Source organism: Lonchura striata, chromosome 6 (assembly GCF_046129695.1).
Source record: "Lonchura striata isolate bLonStr1 chromosome 6, bLonStr1.mat, whole genome shotgun sequence".
Lineage (NCBI taxonomy): Eukaryota > Metazoa > Chordata > Aves > Passeriformes > Estrildidae > Lonchura > Lonchura striata.
In genome coordinates this window covers 38,464,077-38,485,276 of record NC_134608.1, presented here as the reverse complement: position 1 = coordinate 38,485,276, position 21,200 = coordinate 38,464,077, and the positions used below count along the sequence as shown (strand labels likewise).

The 21,200-nt window shown below is 48.2% G+C and overlaps 1 protein-coding gene across 5 annotated transcripts in view; it reads right to left on the bottom strand.

Moving 5' to 3' along the window:
- Positions 1 to 20,992, bottom strand: part of CREB3L1 (cAMP responsive element binding protein 3 like 1) — a 44,932-nt gene extending 23,940 nt beyond the window's left edge. For 3 of the 5 annotated variants that reach the window (XM_021533401.3, XM_021533404.3, XM_021533402.3), the window contains exon 1: positions 20,821 to 20,992. In XM_021533401.3, the coding sequence (XP_021389076.1) occupies positions 20,821 to 20,928 (108 nt within the window). In that variant the 5' untranslated portion in view covers positions 20,929 to 20,992. The remainder of the gene's footprint in view (positions 1 to 20,820) is intronic. The other 2 variants (XM_021533405.3, XM_021533406.3) reach the window with 1 other exon arrangement.
- Between the last annotated feature and the right edge of the window lie 208 nt (positions 20,993 to 21,200).

Sequence of the window (21,200 nt, the reverse complement as noted above, 5' to 3'; positions counted from 1 at the left end):
ATATACCAGTCCAACATCTCCAAACACAGACGATGGAGAGAAGGGAGCTAGCCCATGAGATTGGCCATAGCTATAGTTATTATTAAAAAGGGCACCAAGGATCCAACATCCTCAAGGAGGGAGAGCACCTAGAGCTGACACAAAACAGGAGATTGTTGTTTTACTCAAAGAAGGTGGCAAGAGGCAGAGGAAAGCAGCAGAAGGAAGAGTAAAGCAAACAAAAATAATAACATGCGTTTGTAGATGGCTATACCCGTAATGGAAACTATGGGACCAGCAGGAAGCTGTCAACACATCCCAAGGAAACTACTGGGGCTTTTGAGTTCACTGTTCTCTCCTGAAGTCAAAAGGTATTGTTAATTTAGACTTCTAATTTGTATAAGACAGATCTGCATGCAACCACATGGTAAGAAGAAAGAGTGTCCTCTTGTCAAGATCCAACTGTGATGGACACAGTGAGGAGCAACCCAGAGTTTATTTTGGCTAGATGCCATCAAAACCACTACTAATTAGTTTAGATTGAGCCTGTTAACCCAGAATATGCAAATTTTGTCCCATCCAGCCTAATTTTGTGAGTTGCACTTATCTGGCAAAACTCAGAGAAAACTTCAGCCGTACTCCTCCTTCGCATGTGTGAGAGAGGGTTCAGAGAACTAGGATATGGGACTCAGGAATCACAGCAGCACATGGCAGGATCAGTGCTCCAAGTTTCTGAGCAATGAAGAGAAGCAGGTTTATCATCTGACCAAATGGATAGTAGCTTTATCCTTGCTGGAATGGAAGGTGCTGGGTGGTCACTAGCCCTTTGTTCCCACCCAGGCTGGGGCCAGCACAGCTAAAAGTGTTCATGTGCTGCCATGAAATGACATGACTAGGCTGGGCTTTGGGGAGACTTTTGCCAACACAATGGCAACAAAGGTCTCAGCAGACCAGGGAAAGTCCAAGAAAGAGTCCATGGAACTTGAGTGTGAATGAAGGTGGGATAGACAGAGATTCACAAGCACAGCAACCTCCTCCTCTCACAGCTTCTTCAAGATCAAAACTCCTTGAGAGTGCCTTCCAACCAGGCTGACATCAGCCAGCTCCTGCTCCTCAGAGGATTGGCCAAGAGTTTCTAATTGTGACAATGAAGGGCTCAGCAACTGTGTTGAGATTCTCCTTTAAGATATTTCAAGTAGCTTTCACACAGATGGCTCTGGCTTTAGCAAGGGGGACCAGTCAACTGGGAAACTTGACCCTTACCATCCTGGCCTAGAGGGAGTGGGTGTGCAGTGTACTGAGGGAAACAGTTTCCAGATGGGTTACAAAGCTCACAGCACAGTCTCATTTTGCATTATTCGCTCCTGTTATCTTCCCCTCCCTTTCACACTCTCCTTCCTTCTTCTTCTGACTAAGCTCCAAAGCCAAGAAATAGCACGAGATGTGTTTCCAAAGCTGTATTACCAGTGAGCGGTCAGGGAGGGGGCAGCCAAGGGACAGAAACGCAATGGCGAGGATGTGCTGGATTTCCTGATCCAAGCCTGATTTCTGGCTGCCTGTCCCCCTCAAACTCTAGGAGGACAGGGAGGCAGCGCCCAAAGAGGATGAGCCAGTGTGTACAGGTATGGGGAGGCAACAACCATTGCATCTCTAGGCCCTACAGAGAGCCTTAACCTGGTGCCACAGTAGAATCTGCTCAGGCTGAGGCCACCTCAGCCATGGGGAGAGAGTGAGAATCTGTCAGCTCCTGGCTTCTGCTCCCTCCCACTCCTGGTGATCGACATAGGCACTGACTCTTCCAAACATATTTCTACCACATGTTTTCATCCTGACCTCATGCTTAGGGTTGTCTAAATAGCACACTGTATGTGCGTGCGTGCACTTCTCATTCAAACACCCTTTCCTGTTGTACAACAGTTATCTTGGGAGCTAATGCAAGGCATCCAGATATCCAAATGCAAGCTCTACATATACCCCCACCTAGAGCTGGTGTTAGAACTCTGGAGGCCCCAAGGAGAGACCGAGGCACAAAACCTTCTCCCCTGCCCAGTTGCACATGGGATGCCTTAAGGTAGCACTCTTGTAGCCCAATGGCACCATGCATGGCTGAGGAGGTGATGACTTGCTCCCCCTGGATCCACTTCTCTGGACTCATCCTGGCTGCATCTGTCCCTCCTTTTCTTTTCATGCTTCCATTCTTCGACTGTGACTTTCCTCTTTCCACCTCCAGCTGAGTTGTTTGGACACAGTCTTCCTTCAGGACCAGCCTGGTTCTCACAGCCTCTCTCATCCCACCACAACGGTCTCGCTCCAAAGAGAAAGCAGCAAGGGGCTAAATCCAGCTGGGCGGCAGCCCAGGCCCAGGAGACGAAAGGCTTTTGCAGGTTGGAGGTTCTGCTCATGCTGGCAAGCAGTGAAGATGGGGAGGGGATTCTTCTGAGTTTTCTCTTTTCTTTTTGAAAAATTTTTCCTCTTTGCTTGCCAAGATAAATCTCCTGTCCCAGCTGTGACATCTGCATTTCCCTTCTCTGCTTTCACTAAGGAATGAAGCCCCCTGCACTCCAGCTGCACAGCCGAGGTTTTCTTTACATTCCAGGAAAGAAGAGCCCATACACTCCAGACAGTCCTTCTGCTCTCTTTAAAAGGCAGAGAATTTTAGACCTTATGAAAGTGAAGTTCTCAACAGTGTTAATATGATTTGGGCAGGATAGACAGATGCTATGCACACTTCTCCACACAACCAGTCAGTGCATGTGCACCCCAAGGGGCACAAGTAATAATCCAACAACTCTTTGGCTGCCACCCCTCTGCTGCTCCTCTATCCTGAACCCATATTGCTCTTGTACCTCACACATCACAGGTCCCTGCTGCTGCATGCCTGGTCCACCTAGGCTCCTGGTGTGCCTGAACAGCTTGCACTGACCTGCTACCTCCTTGGTGTTGCTACTTCTCTATGTGGCATGGCCAAAGCACCAAGGGCCAAACTCCCTGTGAATGCCACTGTCATTCTCCTCCAGCAGCAGGGCAGCATCCTGAGCAGCAGCACCCCATCTTTCCCAGGCACTGCATCAATGCCCAGGTCACCTGTGACTACTTTCAGCATCACAACCTTGGCATGTATGGTGGGCCAAGCACTCCAGACACCCCAGGGTGGCAGGGTTTGACCAAACCTGGAACTAGATCTGGAACTAGACCCAGAATTTGCTGCTGTATCTAGAATTGTAGAATCACAGAGCCACTTAGGTGGGAAAAGACCTCTGAGATCATTGAGTCGAAGCTATGACTGAACACCATGTGAACTGGAACATGGCACCAAATGCCACAGCCAGTCTTTCCTTAAACACCTGCAGGGACGGTGACTCCACTACTTCTTTGGGCAGTCCATTCCAATGTCTAATCACCCTTTTTCTGAATAAATTCTTGCTAATGTTCAACATAAACCTGCAGTTTAAGACTACATCCTCTCATCCCGTCTCTAGTTGCCTGGGAGAAGAGGCACCTGGTTACAGCCTCCTTTCAGGTACTTGCAGAGAGTGATAAGCTCTCCCCAGAGCCTGCTCCTGTCCCTGCAAGGCTCAGGCACAACTCGCTGCGGAAACCTCTTTCCACCGCGCATCCGTGCCAAGGGCCTGGATTTACAATTTCCAGCGCTAGGCGCCACAGGACCTCGGAGGGCCCGTCGGCGGCTCAAGGCACAGCCGGGGGAGGGCGGCGGCGGGCGCGGCGCCCAGCCCGGGCGCAGCAGCCGCGGCGGGGCGGGCGCGGCCGCGGAGCGCAGCCCCTGAGGGCGGCCGCGCGCGGGCCCGGCGGCGGCTTAACGGCCGCGCGGCGCGCTTCCAGCGGCCCGCAGCCGCGGCCGCCCATTGGCCGGCGCCGCCGGGAGGCGGCCAATGGGAGGCGGCTGCCAGCGGCGCGGCGCGCGGGAGGAGTGCAGGGTTAGGACGGAGCGGCGCGCGCCGGCCCCGCTGCGCCCGGGCCCGGCATGGCGAGCGCCCGGCCGCGGCCCGCCGCTCCTCCGGCACACGCGGCTGCCTGGCAGCCAGGAAGGCTTCGTGGTTTCACCCCCTCCTGCCCCATAGCCCCGGCAGGTGGGACGAAGCTGACGGAGCGGGTGATGTTGTTAAAAAGCATGTGCGCAACGCAGACCGCGTGGAAGTTTCGTGGCCGAGGTTGCAGCCGTGTAATATCCCGCTCAGAGTTCGCAAGCCTGCGCTTCACTGGGGAGAATCTTGGGAGGCGCCAGGCGCAGGGGAAGAGGGCGACTTAAGTCTAACTTAAATGCTTCTGCCCCTGAAAGAATGAAAAGAAGGGAGTAAAAGGTATGTGGAAAGTTGAAATCTGCTAGCATGTGACTGGGTTTCCCAGTGGTCCCAGCGGAGGATTCTGAGTGCTGCTAAAGTCATGGACACTGGAATCTGCACACCTGGCACCAGTGTGTTCAGCACAAATGGGATTAGCAGCTGGCACGCAGCACCACGGGCAGTGGTGATGTGGGAGACATTGGAAATGCCCTGCAAGGGGAACGACTGTGGAACAGCACAGAACCCAGCTGAGGTGATTCACAAGACAAGTGGCATTGCAGCGTGGCCACAGCCGTGTGGCCACTGGCGTGCTCTCCCACCACCTTTGGGTGCCAGGTTCAGAGCCGAGATGCATGTCCTAGGGAGGAGACGGGAAATAGCAGCCTCTCCTTTGGGCAGGCTCTGCTGGCCTGGGGTGGAAAGCAGCTACAGTACATGGTTTTCTATGGCATATGACTAGCTGAACCTGCAGAGATGGAGCACCTCTCCTCCCAGCAGTGGCACCCTGGAGGATAAAAAGGAATGCCTCTGCTTTTCAGCATGCTTTTGCTGTGTGTATGCTACATATGCAATGAATGTCCCAAATTTCCTTTGGCTTACAACAGCCTTGCAGCTGACTCTGATAAAAAAAAAAAAAAAAAATTACAGCAGGACTTAAACCATATGCAGAACTGGACACAACTCTCTCAGGATGAAACATTTGGATCAGCTGCTCTCATTTGGCAGAAGATTTGGGGCAAATTTCTAGGAGTGTGTCAAAAGTAAATAAAAAGCTTGTCTGCTAGGCTTTTTCTGAGCTTGGAGAACTGAAGACAAAACTTGCTTGCTACAAAACAAAGCCACCCTTATTTCTAAGTCATTGTAGTGGCAGCTGGGTTGTGTTCAAACAGAGATGCCTAGGCGCTGTTCTCCATGGGAATGCAGGTATCCCTGGGCAAGATGGCAGGGGTCTCTTCCTTTTCCTCACTCCTTCCCAAGCCAAGGTCAGTCTCCAGGCAGAAACTTCACAGGAGCAGTAGTCCTTAGAGAGAGAAGCTGTATTGTCATTTCTGTCCCCAGATCTCTGCAGTCTTGGCTGAATTGGTGCTTTGCCTCTTTGTGTGAACATGGCAGCCTCAGCTGTGTTTGCATCAGGCTCCCAGTGACACTCTAACTCCACACCACGATGGGGCTTTCAGCTGCTGTAGCATCTGGGGGTGGGACCTCATGTGAACTTTGTGTCCTTATGTGTGAAAATATAATCCATCATTTTTAGGAAGGCCCTGTCTGTTGTGTTAGCCTGATCCACCTCCACCCAGATGTGCCCTTGCAGAGCCTATCCACTCTTCCTCAATCCCCACAGAGGCACAGCAGCCAGAACACAACTGGGTGTCCATAGCCATGTCTGCACACCCAAGGGATGCATCCCTAACCCAGCCCTGCAAACTAGAGGTAAATCTACCCTGTAAAATTTACATGGATTTAATTGTGTGTGACATATCTGCCTGGGCAGTTTAGAGAAAAATTCTGCTTAATAGTGAGGGATGCACAGTGTGACAGCAGGCAGGGCAAGTGAAAGAAAATACTGGTTTATGCTGTGTTACTCTGTGAACTATTCTGCCATGCCGATGTGAAACCACATCACGCTATCACCAAAAGACATTAAATGCAGCATGAACGTTCAATACAATTAAAATAAATTAGAGAGGTGCTGCTGCTCAAGCCATTCACCAATGAGTACAATGGGAATGTTTATTCAATAACCAAAATAAATTGGAATAAATGCCACTCCACCATTTCTTCTTTTTTTAGAAGCTTCTGGCCCTGGCCAGTAAAGAGTTGAAGCTGCCAGAGTTGGCAGATCTCTGCTCTTACACAGCTTGTCAGCTCCATGCCATTATGGCCATTATGGGCGTTTTTTTCTGCGTCTTGCAAGAAATCATCAAGAAAGACACACTGGGAGATAGAGGAAATATGCTCTGGGAGATAACCAGAGAAGGAAGAAATGTCTGAATTGCCTTTACAATCATCTTCATTTGTCTCATTGAAACTGTTTCTCTTTAGCTCAGAGAGCAAAATCAGAGATAATTCACATTTTGTCCCCTGGCAGGTCCCTGGAGACCCATAAAGAAAAGCAGGCCTTGAAAGAGGAAGAGCTCTACTGTGTTTGAGTCCAAAAGCTGAGGCATCCAGCTAATACCAAACATTACTGGTGGCTTTCATTCCTTGGGCCTTTGTAAAGGGCACTTAACAGAGCAACTAAATCTGGGCCAGCTGATTTGTGACTCAAGGATGTGAAGGATTTTCACATAAAATCTTGAGAGAGCATGAGCTGGGACTCTCTTCAGTGGCCAGGCTGGGCAAAAGCTGGGTTTTGCAAGCAGCAGACTTGGGTCCTGCAGCAGGACAGTTTTCAAAGCAATTCAACTTGGAATGCAGATTTCTGACCTTCTGCCAATATCTCAGTGGAAAATCTGTGCCCTAAGCAGAAGATAGGAAATTAAACTTCAGCTCAAATGCCGAGGGTACCATTTTCACCTCAGCAGTGGAGCTGCAAAAATCAGAGTCTCTGGAGAATGGGGAAATCCTTCTTAGGTCACAAAGAGCAGTAAGGCCTCTCTGGCCATTTGTCACTGCTGGGGTAACCTGAATTAACTCCATCCTGGGGTAGAATGAAGATGTGATGCTGGTGAACCAGGGGTAAAAGCCCTGCATTTCCAAAGATAGATGGATCCTTATATCCAAAGCTGGATATAAGATCTCTGATTGGTCGGAGATCAGGCAGTCACTTCAACCATGGGATGAAAATCACAGCTGAAGGAGAAAAGGAAGCCTATAAAAACCCCTTATCAACAATTGTCTCTCCAGCTATCTCTTCAAGCCAGACTTCTCCACAACAAGGCCCAGCAGCCAGCTGGTGAAAAGAAGTTGAAGTGTGGCGATACATGGTATCATGTATCAAATAATGTTAGAAGCTTCTGAGAAGAAAAGATCCCATGTTCCTTTAAAGCCAGGAAACCTATTATGCCCTGAACTCCTGCTGTGAAAGCTCCTGAGTCTGAGATCAAGCAGACATCTGCATCCCAGCATTGGAATGGTCTCTGAAGAAGCTGGTGGATTTGGGAATCCATTTTCTGGACATCTCTGGACAAGGGAGATGATGGATAGCCTCATGGGTTTGAGGAACCACTCTGGTAATCAAGTATGGCTCCTTACAGAGCTAAGTGCATTCTGCTTCAGATTTGTCATCTGCAACTGAGCTCAGTTTAAAGGCTCCAGACACATCCAGACCTTTAAAAAAAAAAAAAAAAAAAAAGCACCACCAAAACACAACACAAAAAACAACTGTTGTAAAGAGAAATACAGTTACCAACAAATGAGTCACAGCAAAGAAGAACTCTCTAGCTTAAGCCTCCTAAATGTTTTCTCAGGATTTTTGCTCTTAGATGAACAAGTCCTTACTACCATAGATTTTCCTGAGAACAAATAAATCCAAGTCACTTTTTCATCTGTGGTGGGTGGTGTGGTATGGCATGGCCACCTTGCCAGGTTGTTCTGCAGGCAGGGAGAACTTGAGGAGTTATCTAGTGATGGTAGGTTGTAGTCATGTAACTCCATGTTAGCAGCATAGTCAAAGATTAAAATTATCTTTCTGTGTAATTAATTGCCTTTATTATTATTTGACTATGTTAAATATATTGTAACATAATTAAATCACAGGTGGAAGTGAATGATTACTGTGGCAGAAGAAGTTACATCCCTGACATAGTGGCCAGTGCTGCACAGCAATAACGAAGACTGTGAGCCTGAGAAAATCAAGACAAAGTCTACACTGGTTTGGCTTCTGGACATTCTTTCAGACAGGGTCTTTATTTTGCAGATAGATAATTCAGGACAAGAAGCAACCTTTCAGTGTCCATCATGGTTTTATGTGCAACAAAAGCAAAAAAAGCATCAGCGAGATCTTCCCCCTTTGTTCCTTAACCTTGATGCTAGGTGAATTTTCTCAAGTATAGTGTTCTCGATAAACAGAAACCTTTTACAAGTGCCCAATATGTGTCTCAGCACAGCTCCAGTCCCCTGCTCCTGCCTGGATCCTCACAGCATCAGGCCTTTCATGCCACCTTCTTCCCTCATGCCTCTGCTGCTTCATGCCCCCCCACTTCACTCCTCCTTCATTTTCCTCCTGTCTCTCTCTGAAAGGGTGCACACATCTGGCTTGCCTTTATTGTGTGATAAATCTCACCCTGCATCTTGGGTTTATTTTCTGAAAGTTTTGAATGGTGTCTTGGAAATGCTGTTGGACAATAGGAGCTCTTTGAACCCAGGCCAGCTGGACGGGACTCCTTGCATTGCAGCTGACATGCAGGCTTTGGCGGCCTTTCTCGACTCTTTCCTCTCTTTTTTTTTACAACATTTGAGTTGTCCTCAAACTTTATTTTTGGAGTGGGCAGTGCATTTCTGAATCTTTTAATCATTATATTATTATTCATTATGGTCATGACTATTTCTCTTTCTGCTGGCATTCCTGGGTGGATCTCTCGTCTCTCACTTAATATCTTGGGTACGACTACCTTGGCCACAACCCACTCAAGCAGTGACTCAGAATCCCTGGCCTGTTCCCAGGAGAGATGCAAGAGTTTTGCCAATTGGTTTAAAAAGAAGCAATCATTTTCCAGAGCTACTCTCTCACTCAACAGAGCTGAGCTGGGTGGAAAAGCTCAGCTCTGTGGTTCCAGGGAGTCCATCCCTGGTGGACAGGCTGTCCCTGGGTTTTTCTGAAAGCAAAGCCCTGCTCTCTTCACATGCAAACAGGATGACTTCTAAACCAGGCATTAGAAATTCTCCACCAAGAATAATTTCATTCCCTGGAGGTCATTGCACTCAATTTTCCCATTCCCAAGCCCCTGGAGGAAACAAAGCTAAGGGAGGCTTGTGGGCAGGATGAGGCATTGTAAGGGAGTGAGTACTGGATGCTCAGGTCAAACTGTTGCCTAATGTATCATCACACAGCTACCCACATCTTGAGTCAGAGTGGAGAATGGCATAATCTGAAGCAGGCCCTCATATTGCTGGGTTTGAGGTTTGCTTGCAGCAGTGGTACATGGTAGAGAAATCCCATCTTCATCCTCTGAGCATCTCAGACTTTCCCAGCCGTGCAGGAGGGTCGCAATTGCTCTGATTCTAAAAGCAGGAGGGGATCTATGGATTGACTGTTTGCCCCTCTACACATTGAGTTTATGTAGTGAAGAAGGCTGTTTTGTTCCTGTGTGACTTCTGTGACGTAAAGACCTTCAAACTGTGCTGTTATGGAGGCAGACATATAAATTGTCTTCATTTCATGTGCTAGGAAGGCTACGAGAAAATAACAGATGACTGGTGAGGCATGGCAGTCTCCCACAGAACATGGTGGGAACCTGAGTGAATCCTTCTGACTAGACTGCACTGCCTCCTGCAAATGGCACTCACTGAGTGATGGAGGGAAGGAGATGACAGGCCTTCCACTATCAAGAGTGGTACTTTGCAATGTCAAACCAGATCCTTCCCAGCCTTCCTTCCTGTGTGCTGGGAAGCCCACCTGCTTCACAGGGTAGTCAAGAGCCCTGATGTTCCCTGGTGCAGGTATTTGTAAAGAAGAGGGACTGAGATCATCAGTTGCTTTTTACTCACATCTACCAAAGGGAGGAATAGGTCTTGAGTCAAGTAAAACTCTCCTTCCTCCTGTTCTGCTGCAAGATCCAGCAGGGCAGGAGAGCCTGTGAGCATCTGGGAACAGTGGTCCCGCCAGCCCTCTCTGTGTTGAAGGCTGAGCCGATTCCAGAGCTCAGGTGCCATGGTCAAAGCACCAGGCAGAGGTGTCACTCTCTCTCCAGCTGCAGCACGGTGCAAACCACAGCTGGTTCCACGTGCAGGGCTGCTTCTCCCAGGCTGGCAGGCTGGCTGCAGCTGGCCTCCGCTCCTGCTGGCAGGGTGGCATTGCTGCTTCTGCTTGAGGAATGCAAACCGCCTGAGCTGAGCTTGAGGATCGGCCAGGAAAAGTCCACAAATAGCAACAGGAAATCAAAATGCCCGCTCCAGACATGCACTAGATATGAGGCCATCCATTACAAGGAGAAAAATCAAATGCTGGACAATGAAGATTACATCATGCTGTGGATGAACACGTGAGCCCATCCAGATGGGGCCGTGCCAACAGGTCCAGATGGCTCAGGAATGCTAACTACATAGCTACCTCTCTCATCTTTGGTTTTTTGTCCCTCTTTCTTTCCCTATTTTCCATCTCTTCTGGCATTCTTCACTCTTTCCCAGAATAAGTAAATAAATCCTCTGACAACTTTATATAATTCAATTTCATCAAATATCAGCAAGGCATATGAGACTTAGAGGTATCAAAGGTGCTGGGTGACCTCACCACACTGTGTGGCTGCTGGGCTTGGCACAGAAATGTGTGCCTTCACCTCACCTGGAACTTCAGCTCCAGGCGCAAAGGAGGAGGTTGTAAGGGCTGCTTGCCTGGAGCCTGAAGCATGCAGGAAAATTAAGAAACCAGCATTACTCCTGCACTGCTGCAGCTCACCCCAGTTGCTTACAGCTGCCACTGACTGCTCACTGTGGCTACAGCTAAAAGGGGAGGGAGAAAACCGTTTTGCTGTCCTAGATAGCAGCCTCTACCTACACCCTGGTACTAATTAGCAGCAAAGAAAAGAGCACAGCAGCCTCTGTTCACTCCCCATTATTGACCAGAGCAGCATCTGCTGCTACTCCACTCTCTCCCAGCATGATAAGAAAGAGCTGAAAACCAAGTACGAAAAAAGTGAAAGGTATGTGCTTTGCCAGGTCTGAAAAAAGGCTGCAGGCCATTTGCTCATTAATTACTGCTAATCCAGCTGCTGGACTGCTGCCAACTGTATTTGACAAAACCTGAAGAACATGAGAAGGATCAGAGGATGGAAAAGCCACCTCTGCATCACTCTTGCCAATGGATGATGGTGATCCTAACTTTACAACAGGCCAGACAGAGTTACTGTGAAGAAAAGGTACCTCCAAATAAAGGGACAGTGCAAAAACATGAGCTGAGCAGCCGGAGGGACTGACATGGGTCTTGAATATCCTGCTAGGGACTGATAAAGTTATGACATTCTGGTATTTTATGAGAAGGAGCTTGTTACCTCTCTCTCATTTACAAACCAGCAGAGAAATAGTTTGGGAGCCTGAGAACTCAGCCCAGCGCTGACCATGCAGCAGTTTGGGGCAAAAATAAAACAGGGTGCTCTCAGCACCAAACCAGTGGAGAAGTGAAGTTTTGTGCCTGAGCCTGGGGATCTGGTGTACAGTGGAGGATGAGGTATAAGTACAGCCCATTCACTGGATTTATAAAGTACAAATTGTTTGGTTTTCAATAAGGCCCAGAATGGTCAGGCCAGTAACAGCATGAGCCAAAGTACTTTAGTTTAAATCCTGATGCTGACCAACACAGTCATTCATACTGACACAGACAGATTACTCTGAATTAGCTTGAAGAATCTTAGGTCAGATAGAGACACGTGCAATCCACAGGGATAAGGAACAGGAGAGGGATGAAGGATAGCTGTGATATCAGTAGAGAATAGAAACAGAATTGCCAAACTGAAAATGTGGCAAATATCATGTGTAACTGTGAAGCCATTGAAAAAGAGTCCAACTAGGGAAACAAAGTAATAACTTGTATGGACCTTTCCTGGCAGATACTTACTAGCAAAACCCCACTCCAGTCTTAGTTTTTTGTTAATCTGCTTCACCTATTGGTGACACTGCTCCTTTTCAGTAAGAATAAGAATGTCCACTTTTTTATAGTGAGCAAAAGCTGCATCATTGCATTTGACATCCTGAGGATCACACACTAAGAAATTGGCAGAGCCAGGACTAAAATACAGTTCTCCCATTCCCAACAACTTCACTGCAGCACTATCCATAAAGACAGAGAAACACAACAAAAACAAACCCAACATCATTCAATTGGCAATTCAGTATTTGTGGCTCAACAGCACCTCATCAACTGTCAGAGTCTGCCACATTTGCTTGGAAAGAAGAGCCACATTTCCAGCACTCCCTGGGCAAAGAGCTTTCAGATTGAGAGACTGAAAAGTCTTTGAAAGAAACCTTCCATCAACAATCTTTACAAATGTCAGAGCTGGCTTCCTCCTCTCTGAGCTGCCTGGCTTGCAGTCCCTCCCCCCGGGACAGCAGTGAGCTTAGCCAAAAGCACCTGCCCAGCTCTTTCCTTCAACTGTCATGAATTGAGCAGACTCATTTAACATCAAGCTGCTCTGACATGCAACAATTAACTCTTGAGGCTCTGGAGCTGAGTCTTCTTCTTCATCCTGGTCTCCCTCTACCTTTTTTCCCTTTCTGGAGGGGAAAGCTCTCCTCCAAGCAGTGAAAGGACTGCAAATATTGCAGAGCCAGAGCAGGTTCTCATGGTAGACCCCGAACAACAGAGATGGGTTATTCTTGAACTGCAGTGCTCCCCCCTGAATGTGTCATGCTATTGAAAGGAGGAGTCAGTGACCCCACGACACTGGTGGGGAGCCAGCATGGAGGATGTTGTTTGGGCATTGATCTAACAAAGCTCACCTGCAGGACGAATGCTGACAATCCAATAGGAATGTCCACAACCAATGTAGCATGCAGTTTCCTCCTGTGTAACACAGCTGGTGTCAGGCCCAAGTTGTAGTACTCCTCCAGCCTTAGCTGCCAGCTTTATCCCAAGGGAGCCCTGACATTCCTGTTGCAGGGGAAGAACTCCTGGCACAAATTGCTCAGTTGAAAGCATTATGTTTTGCATCTATTCTAGGAAAAATGCTAACTGCATTTTGAGCAGGCTTTGCTAATCAGGTCAGCCAGACTGACCTAAATGAACATTTTTCCTAATCAAGACAAAGTCACAGTGTAAAGAAGCCAAAAGCAACTTTGCTGAGGTAGTCAGGGGTGAGTTTCCTCTGGAATAGCCTGGACAGTGATTGTAATAAATGACCTCACACAAGGCATCACCTTTGAGCTCTAAAGATGGTACTAATTACTCCAGTGCTGGTTTAAATTACGTAGTAGTTTCAGGGACAATAGCCTTGCACGGTGCTCCATAGGAAATTTCTCCAGTCTTAGAAAATGAGAAGATAAAATAGGACAAGAAAGAAAGGAGTGAAAAAGTATGTGGATATGTGCACTTCTAACCTTCATGAGACCTTGTTCTGGCTGATCAATGTGTCAAGTGTAAAGCATCTACCACTTGGATACAGACCAGGCCAGAGCAGTGCCACATAATTTCAAAGGCAGATAGCCCTGGACAGGTTTAAGAAAATAAGAGTGAAAGGAGAGATACAAAGAAAAAGAAAAGAATGTGGAAAAGAAGTCAGAAAGGGGTGTTTGAGAGGATAAGGCTGGAGTGTTTGGGTCAGTTCAGGAAATTACAGGAAAGGAAAACTTTGAATGATGTAACCTTACAGGAAAGCAGAAGTAAAATTTGTTTTCTTGAGCAGCTGGAAATAAGTTAGATAGATGTAAACATTGCATGGCAGACATGGGGAACAACTGCGTAGAAAGACACAACCTGCCTTTCAGCATGCTACTTGCAGTCCCTTGCCACTCTGGCCATGCCCTTGGCTCTTCCAACCTTTCAGCTATTTCTGCTCTGAGGAACATTGCAAAACATGCAGACACCAACCCAAGGAAACACCTAACAACTTACAACCAAGCTGAGCTCCCAGATACAGGAACAAGTAAGAGTTGAGCTCCAGGTAAGCACCCACTCTGTCCTAGTGCCAGGCTGAAAACTGGATCAATGATTTCAGTCAGGGGATACCAAACTACACTGAGGTTGCTCACACAGAAGTCACCTGCTGCAGCAGAAAAAAGATGGTGCCAGCATGGGAAGCCAGCCAAGAAAGATGGCTTTTGTTACACCCTTGTTCTTATTTCTCATCTGCGATGTGGAGATATGAAGCCTCAGCAGTTCAGATGTGAAAATACAGTTCCTGGCAGAAAGCTGGGATTGGTAGGATGTAGTAATGCCAGGAGTAAGACTGGCTTGGAATTGAGGACCTAACACACTTGGCTCCTCCAGCCAAGTCTCCTGAAGAGCAATGCTCACCACAAGGTTGCCTGTGAAGCATAGGTGACTGTATTGTACCTTGCTGCACAGACCTGGAATTTCCCTGGGAAATCTCTCAGCCAGATTAGGCCAAGAGACAGGTTTTGGGCATTTCTTAGGAGAGCTATAATGGCTTATTTTATTGCTGGTGCCCTACCTGTTTTCCTGTAACTCTGCAACAAGGAGAATCACAACTGGCTTTTGTGAGCCATCTGGTTTCTTACAGTGGACTGTCCACAACAGGACAAGGATGCATAAGCTTTAGTGGGTTGACTCATCCCTTCCTTGAAATGCACTGGAACAAGTGAGCTTTGAGAATCAAATTGCTTATCAAAAACAATCCTGCCTGTGGTTATGTGTAGAAGATCTGCCATGCAGCTGTCCCAAAGAAAACTTCAGGGAGTTAAGCATTTTCATTTGCTTCCTTTAAGACTGAGAATTCTTTAAATAGTAAATAAGTAATTCTTAAATGCTAATTAAATACTACCTTAAAACCTATGGAGAAATGCTGAGGGAAAAAAGGGAGCAAGCAGAGGAATAACTTTTCTCCAAGGAAACAGAGCAGTAAGTCACAGAGGTGCCAGCCTGGCCATATTTTAAACAGTGCAGCTACAACTGTGGCTACGAAATCCCTAGTTCTAAATTCCCCTTCGAGTGGTTGTTTCAGTAAATGCTCTTTTTTTCCTAATCCCTGCTCTACCTGAGACAGTTCCATTCCAGGCTTCAGCAAGAACAGTGCAGCACTGGGATCAGCACAGCACCAGTCATGGATGAGACCAGAGCAGCACAGGATAGGACCAGTGCAGTACCAGATGAGCTCCTGAGCAGCAGAAGATATTTTGCATCAATGAACACAACACATTTCATTAAATTCAGAAGCCACCACACACTATGGTGGCTTCTGAAGCCACCATACAGTACAAGCTTGTCCACTTGTACCAAGAGAAGGTATAGTGGGTCAGTCTTAGAGGTTTTTCACAGTCTGATCTATACAAATGAAACCTCAGGTTTGTTCCTCTCTGAAAATGGTGGTGGTGGCATTGAATGGCTGCCTTATGCACGGGGGATGAAGACATCCTGGCAGACATGGACTGAGCAGTACATGACTCCAGCATCTCCCAGCTGGTGCTGATCCCTTGGTGGGAGTGGACTGTGTGCACAGATGTACCTCCACCTCCTGCCAAGCCATCCCTTTGTTTACTCTGCAAGCACTTCAACAAAGACCTTCCTGCTTCTCCCCACCAAGATGATGGCCCTGTCTGCTCTGTCTCCACTGTTTAACCTGGTTTAGGACATACACCTTCCTGCTCTAAGTTGCAGCCTCTCTCCTAATTCTGGCCCAAGAGCACAGTTAATGGGCTCGCCACTTTGGCTGAGATGATAATTTAGGACAATGAGTTCCCAGCACATGCAGGCAGTTGTCCAACAAATGAATGTGTTTATTTAGGAAGAGTATCCCCAATGTTTATCAATTTCCTGGCAGATAGGACCCATAAATGATCCACAGTCTCTGGATCTATGTATTTACCTAGAGTTTTCTAAATGAAGTTCAAGTTTCTTCCCCTCTTCTTTATCAAAAGGGAAACATTTTTCCTGTTGGTGACTCTACAGTGCTGATGCTCAGAGACTCAGACTGAGAGATGTATGGACCCATGTTCAGCTCTGGTTTCATCCTGCTGCTAGCACTTCTGCAAGTGTAAGTGCCACCATGAGATAGTAAGGAGCAACAGGGCCACGAAGTGTAGAAATTATGAGATGGATCCAAAGAGACTAATGAAATAGAAAGATATGGGAACTATTATCTTTGGATTAATTTCCATCAGGCCAGGTCTGATGGCCCCATAAGGTCTCTGTGCTCCAGATACAGGAATCTGGTCGGTGAGTTCCAAGAAAAAATTAAAGAAAATAGCCTTTCCATATCCAGTACTTGACAGACTAATCATAAATGTGTTACTGACCAAATTTTACCAGGCACAGGACTAGAGGGCCAAAATGCTTGCTGCATGTGTCCCCACAAGAGATTACCATCAGTCCTGGAGACCCAGCCTCCTGTTACAGCAGAGCTCCCCTGTCTAGCAACTGCAAGGGATAAGAAGTGGGTGACCAAATCTGCCTGCGCTCTCCATCCTCACTGTGCACGGAGACGGCGAGACGGAGTTTACAGAGCATGAAACTCACTCAGACCAAAGGTCAGTCCAACACCTAAGCACCACTTAAGTACTATTTATGTCCCTGTAGTAGGCATAAGAGGAATAAAAGCATGTACAGGCTTCCTGTGAGAGTGACAGTCATCCATGGTGAATTGCCTCTTCATCTTCAGGGGAAGCTTTCCCTATGAGTTGCACCAGCATCACTCTCAGCCTGCTCAAAATGTACAGTCCTGCCACTCTCCTCCTGCAGGCCAGGACAATATTAAAGGAAAGAGTACATAGTAAGTCCAACACCCAGTTTGCACTCAAGGAACACACCCACAGAGACAGGCAGTTCTTCTCCCATTCTGCTGCCCCTTTGTAGGCTCCAGAAAATGCCATTTGTCACATTGCCTGGGCATTTAGGATCACACAGGGAAAGAGTGGGTTAGTGTGCATTCCCCAGAAGAGCTGGGTTAGCATTCCTGAGACAGCCTGAACAGCCATTCTGCAGTTTCTAACTGTGGAGACCCAAGTCAGCATGCAGGCTATTTTCTTGCCTTGATGTCTCTTGAAGGAGGTAAAGTATATGCTTTGAAAAGCATAGAGTCAAAATAAAGCTGTGTTTACATAAATATCCAAAGTCATCTTTGAAGGTGTTTTTTTACACTATAAAACACAGAAGCAGAGGGAAGAAACAAACCCACTGTGGTACTGGGCTAAAAAGGAACACATGACTCCTGTTTGGTTGGTTTATTCTGGCTTCCTTCTGACACAAGTGTCACAAACCCAGTGAAGCACAGTGGTGAATCTGACTCAAGAGATAAGTCTTTTGAAGAGTTTCACAGCACTGATAAGAGCCGAATGAGAAAGTAAGAGCACTCTGAGTGCAATTGTAATAGACTGTGAGCAAATAGATGGTTGCTTCCAGAAATGATCAGATATGCTGGACTGGGCAGGACACAAATGGGTGAAATTTATAAACAGGCACAGCATGAAGGATTAGCTTTACATAAAAAAAAAAAAAAAAAAAAAAAAAAAAAAAAAAAAAAAGAGCAAAGTTGCCTTGCAAAGTTCAAGAGCAGTATATGGCCTTTAGAGCAAAAGGAGACTGACAGTGCTGTTAGCCATCCTGTGTAAGTCTGGCTCACAAAAGCTAAGTGAAGAGAGGCATTTTGTGTCCTTTGAAGACTTCCCCTCCAATTAAGTAGACACCACTCTCCATACGATTTAAAAAAAAGAACTCCCAAAATCCTTACAGTGATAAATAAGTTCCTTAAACCCAGTCTGAACCTTCCCTGTTCCAATTTATGACCACTCATCCTCCTGCCATGCACATGGCTTCACCTTCTCAGAAACTTCCTCAGCTGTGCAGATAGGCTTCTGCTATGTCCTCCTGGAGCTGTCTCTTCTCCAGCTAAGGAAGTCCAACTCCCTCACCTACTCCTCACAGGAGAAATTCTCCATCTCCCAGTTACCTTGGTGACAACCCTCTTGATGCACTCAGATTTATCCATGTCTTTCTGCTATCAGGCAGCCCAAAACTGGACACTATTTGAGATACAGTTTTATGATTCTCAAGAAAAAGGGGATAATCACTTCCCTGTGCCTATCTACCATGTCACTCCTGCTCCTAGCTGCCTTTGCTACTGAGGCACACTAGTGCTCCATGACCCCTGGTGAGTCAGTCCGTCTGTCCGTCCATCCACTCCAAGGGCAAGAATCAGGGTTTGTTCTTGCTGAATTTCATGATGTTTCTGTCAACCTATTCCTACAACCTGGGAAGCTGTCTCTGAAAGGCAGCTCCTACACATTAATTTTTTTTTTCTTTTGCAAGCACACAGATCTTTCTGAAGAGGCATCTACAGATGTGCCTTAATTAATTCTTTGTCACAGCTTGAGATGAACAATACAGAGAACCATTTTTTAAAGACCAAGATGACTCATTAGGATTGCCAAGGTTTTGGAAAGGACAGTAGTAGACACATGCAATTCTTGTCCCAAAGGAGCACAGACTCTGCAACAAGGTTCATCCATCTTTTCTTTCTACTTCCTTTCTGAAAAGAGGAAATCATATTCATGAAAATTTCATACTGACATTTTATGGCTGAAATTCCTGCCCTGTTTTAAGAAAAATGCCTGTTGAACAATATCTGGAAAAGTTTGCCCATCTTTGAAGCAAAGACACTGGCAACTTTGAAAGCAATTGTGCATGGTGATGTTTTGCACAGTTCTATGTCAAAAGAACTTCTCCGCACATTGCAAGATCCCAGGAGATTTGCTGGATTTAGTAAGAAAATCCAAGTGTATTTCTTCCATCCTTCCCATTGTCATGCAGAGTGAGAACAAAGAGGGTGATGTATTATGTTCTGGCTCTTGTATCACCAACAGATTTTGCAGGCGAGAAGTGGCTACAGAATCTCTTATATGTATCTTCTGCAGGACGAGAAGGTTTCAGCTTGATACTCTTAACTCCAGCAGAAGTTGTGGCGCTGGCAGTTGGGGAAAAAATCCATAGGGGAAAAAAAAAAGCCTTAAAAAAAAGCGCCTTTCTGCTGTCATCTGAGCACAACGATGTCTGAGTCACTGCAACATAGTTAAATGAGAAGACAACGGCAAGCTGCTTCCAGAGGCAGCTCTCCAAGCAGAAAAGCCATTTAAATGAGGCAGGACAGAGCCAGCCTGCCCACGGCCACCACACACTTTAAACACACTGTCCTGGCAGGTGGCACCAGATGGCACTCTTACACAAAAGCTTTTTTCACAGGATCTGCTTGCAGGCAGAAGTTATGTTTAACTATAAAAAGGTACCCCCTATGTTGGTTAGGGGTTCCCTGACTTCTGACCACAGCCCATGTTGCACCTGGTAAAAGGGCTGGTGCCAATACAATACTATTTTCATTTTGGTAAAGGAATAAATGGTCTTTACATAAAGCACTTCCTATCAGCATACCTTCATCCACGCTGGATGTGTATGGAATTAGGGAAAGCACAAAACTCCTAACAACACGTCTCTCAGATATGAGCGGGTGAGGCACGTGCTCAGTCTTGGGGTGATGTGCCATTGGAAGGTGTGCCTGAACACTGCGGACTCTGTTGTCTCTGGTAGAGCCCAGTGGAATCAGTCCTCGAGGCACAGTGCTATCTCGGAAATTAGGAGCTGGCAAGATCTCTGAGGGATAGGGCTGCCTCCATAATCTCTTTCCCAGACCCCGTGTGCTCTGCTTGCTGCAGTGCACTTAATATCTATGTAAATTCTGCATCTCTACCGTCTCCCTCACAAAGGAGGCAACACAAAAGACTTCAAATATCTTTTGTGTAGCAAAGCAGAAGTGGATTCATCAGAGGATTCACCGTCTCCCTGTTCCCTGCTCCCACTGCAAGGGTAGTCCTCAGGGATGCTCACAGTGCTACACCGGGAACACGGGAGGTGCCAGCACCGTGAAAGGAGAGTAACAAGCCATTGCTCGGATCTCTGTCCGGGGCAGGCACACTGTCCCACGGCTGCAGCTGCTCAGAGGCTGGCGGAGCCTCGCATTCAGGCAGTGCTCTGCTGCCCAGCGCTGGATACCCTCGCTCCAAACCACCTCCGGGGTGGGGCCCTTCCCACTTTTGCCTCAGGGCTGGGTTCTGCTCGGCAGAGGGGCGGCAGGATCCCATGGAAACTCCCATGGAGAGCTCGGGCACTATAGCAAAGAGTCTGTGCGCGTTCACAGGGAGAGTTGCTGGACTGAGAACTCGCCTGACTCCTGGGAGAAACTGGGCAGTTTCCCTAGAGGTGAACAATGCCCCTTTGGTTCCCTGAGACTGGCAACACATTTTCCTCCCTAGTCACTCTTCCTCCTCACCCTTCTCTCCAAAGTAAATCAGCCCAGCCAAAGCGCCAAGCGGTAGATGCTTCATCTCCCAAATGCCACTCTGAGGAAAAGTTACAGGCAAAGGAGAGAGGAGGGGCTGAGCCCAAAGCTCTCCCGGCGGCAACCGGCCGTGCCACCGGTGCTGCCCGAGCTCACACACGGCAGGTCGTACATTCCCCGCCTGGCACCGCACACTTCTCCCCAGCCATCAGGCTCGTAAAACCATAGTGTACAACAGCCCTGAGATTCCCCGGCGGGGTCTCCTCGGGGTAACAGCGGCTGGGCCAGTCCAGCGGGGGGCTGGCCGTGTGCGACGGCAGGCACCCGGCTACCTGCATCTCCGGGGCACCCCGGGGCAGGGCGGGGACCGAGGAGAGCCCGCCGCCGCGTCCCGTCCCCGCTGCCGGGGCCGGCCCGCCGGAGCGGGGGTGCTGCCGGCGGTCCCTTACCACATTGCTGAGAAAGTCCGCCTCGCTGAAGTCGCCGAAGTCGAGGAAGCCGGTGCCGGCGGCGGGGAAGAGCCGCTCGGCGGGGAAGGGCTCCAGGATACTGTCCATGGTGCCCGCGGCGCCGGGGCTCGGCCGCCCCCCGCGCTCGGCCGGCCGGGCTCACTGCGGCCGCACGCTCCCGCCCGCCCCCCGGTGGCGGCGGCCCATGGGCGGCGGGGCGGCAGCGACCGCCGGGCGGGCACGGAGCGGAGCGCCGCGCCGGTGCCGCTCAGGCCGGCTGTCAGTGCCCCGCTGCCGAGGGGCCGGCGGGCGGCCGCGGCACGCCCCCGCCGCTCTCCGGGAGCCGCCGGGGCGGGACTTCCCGCGCAGACACCCCTCGA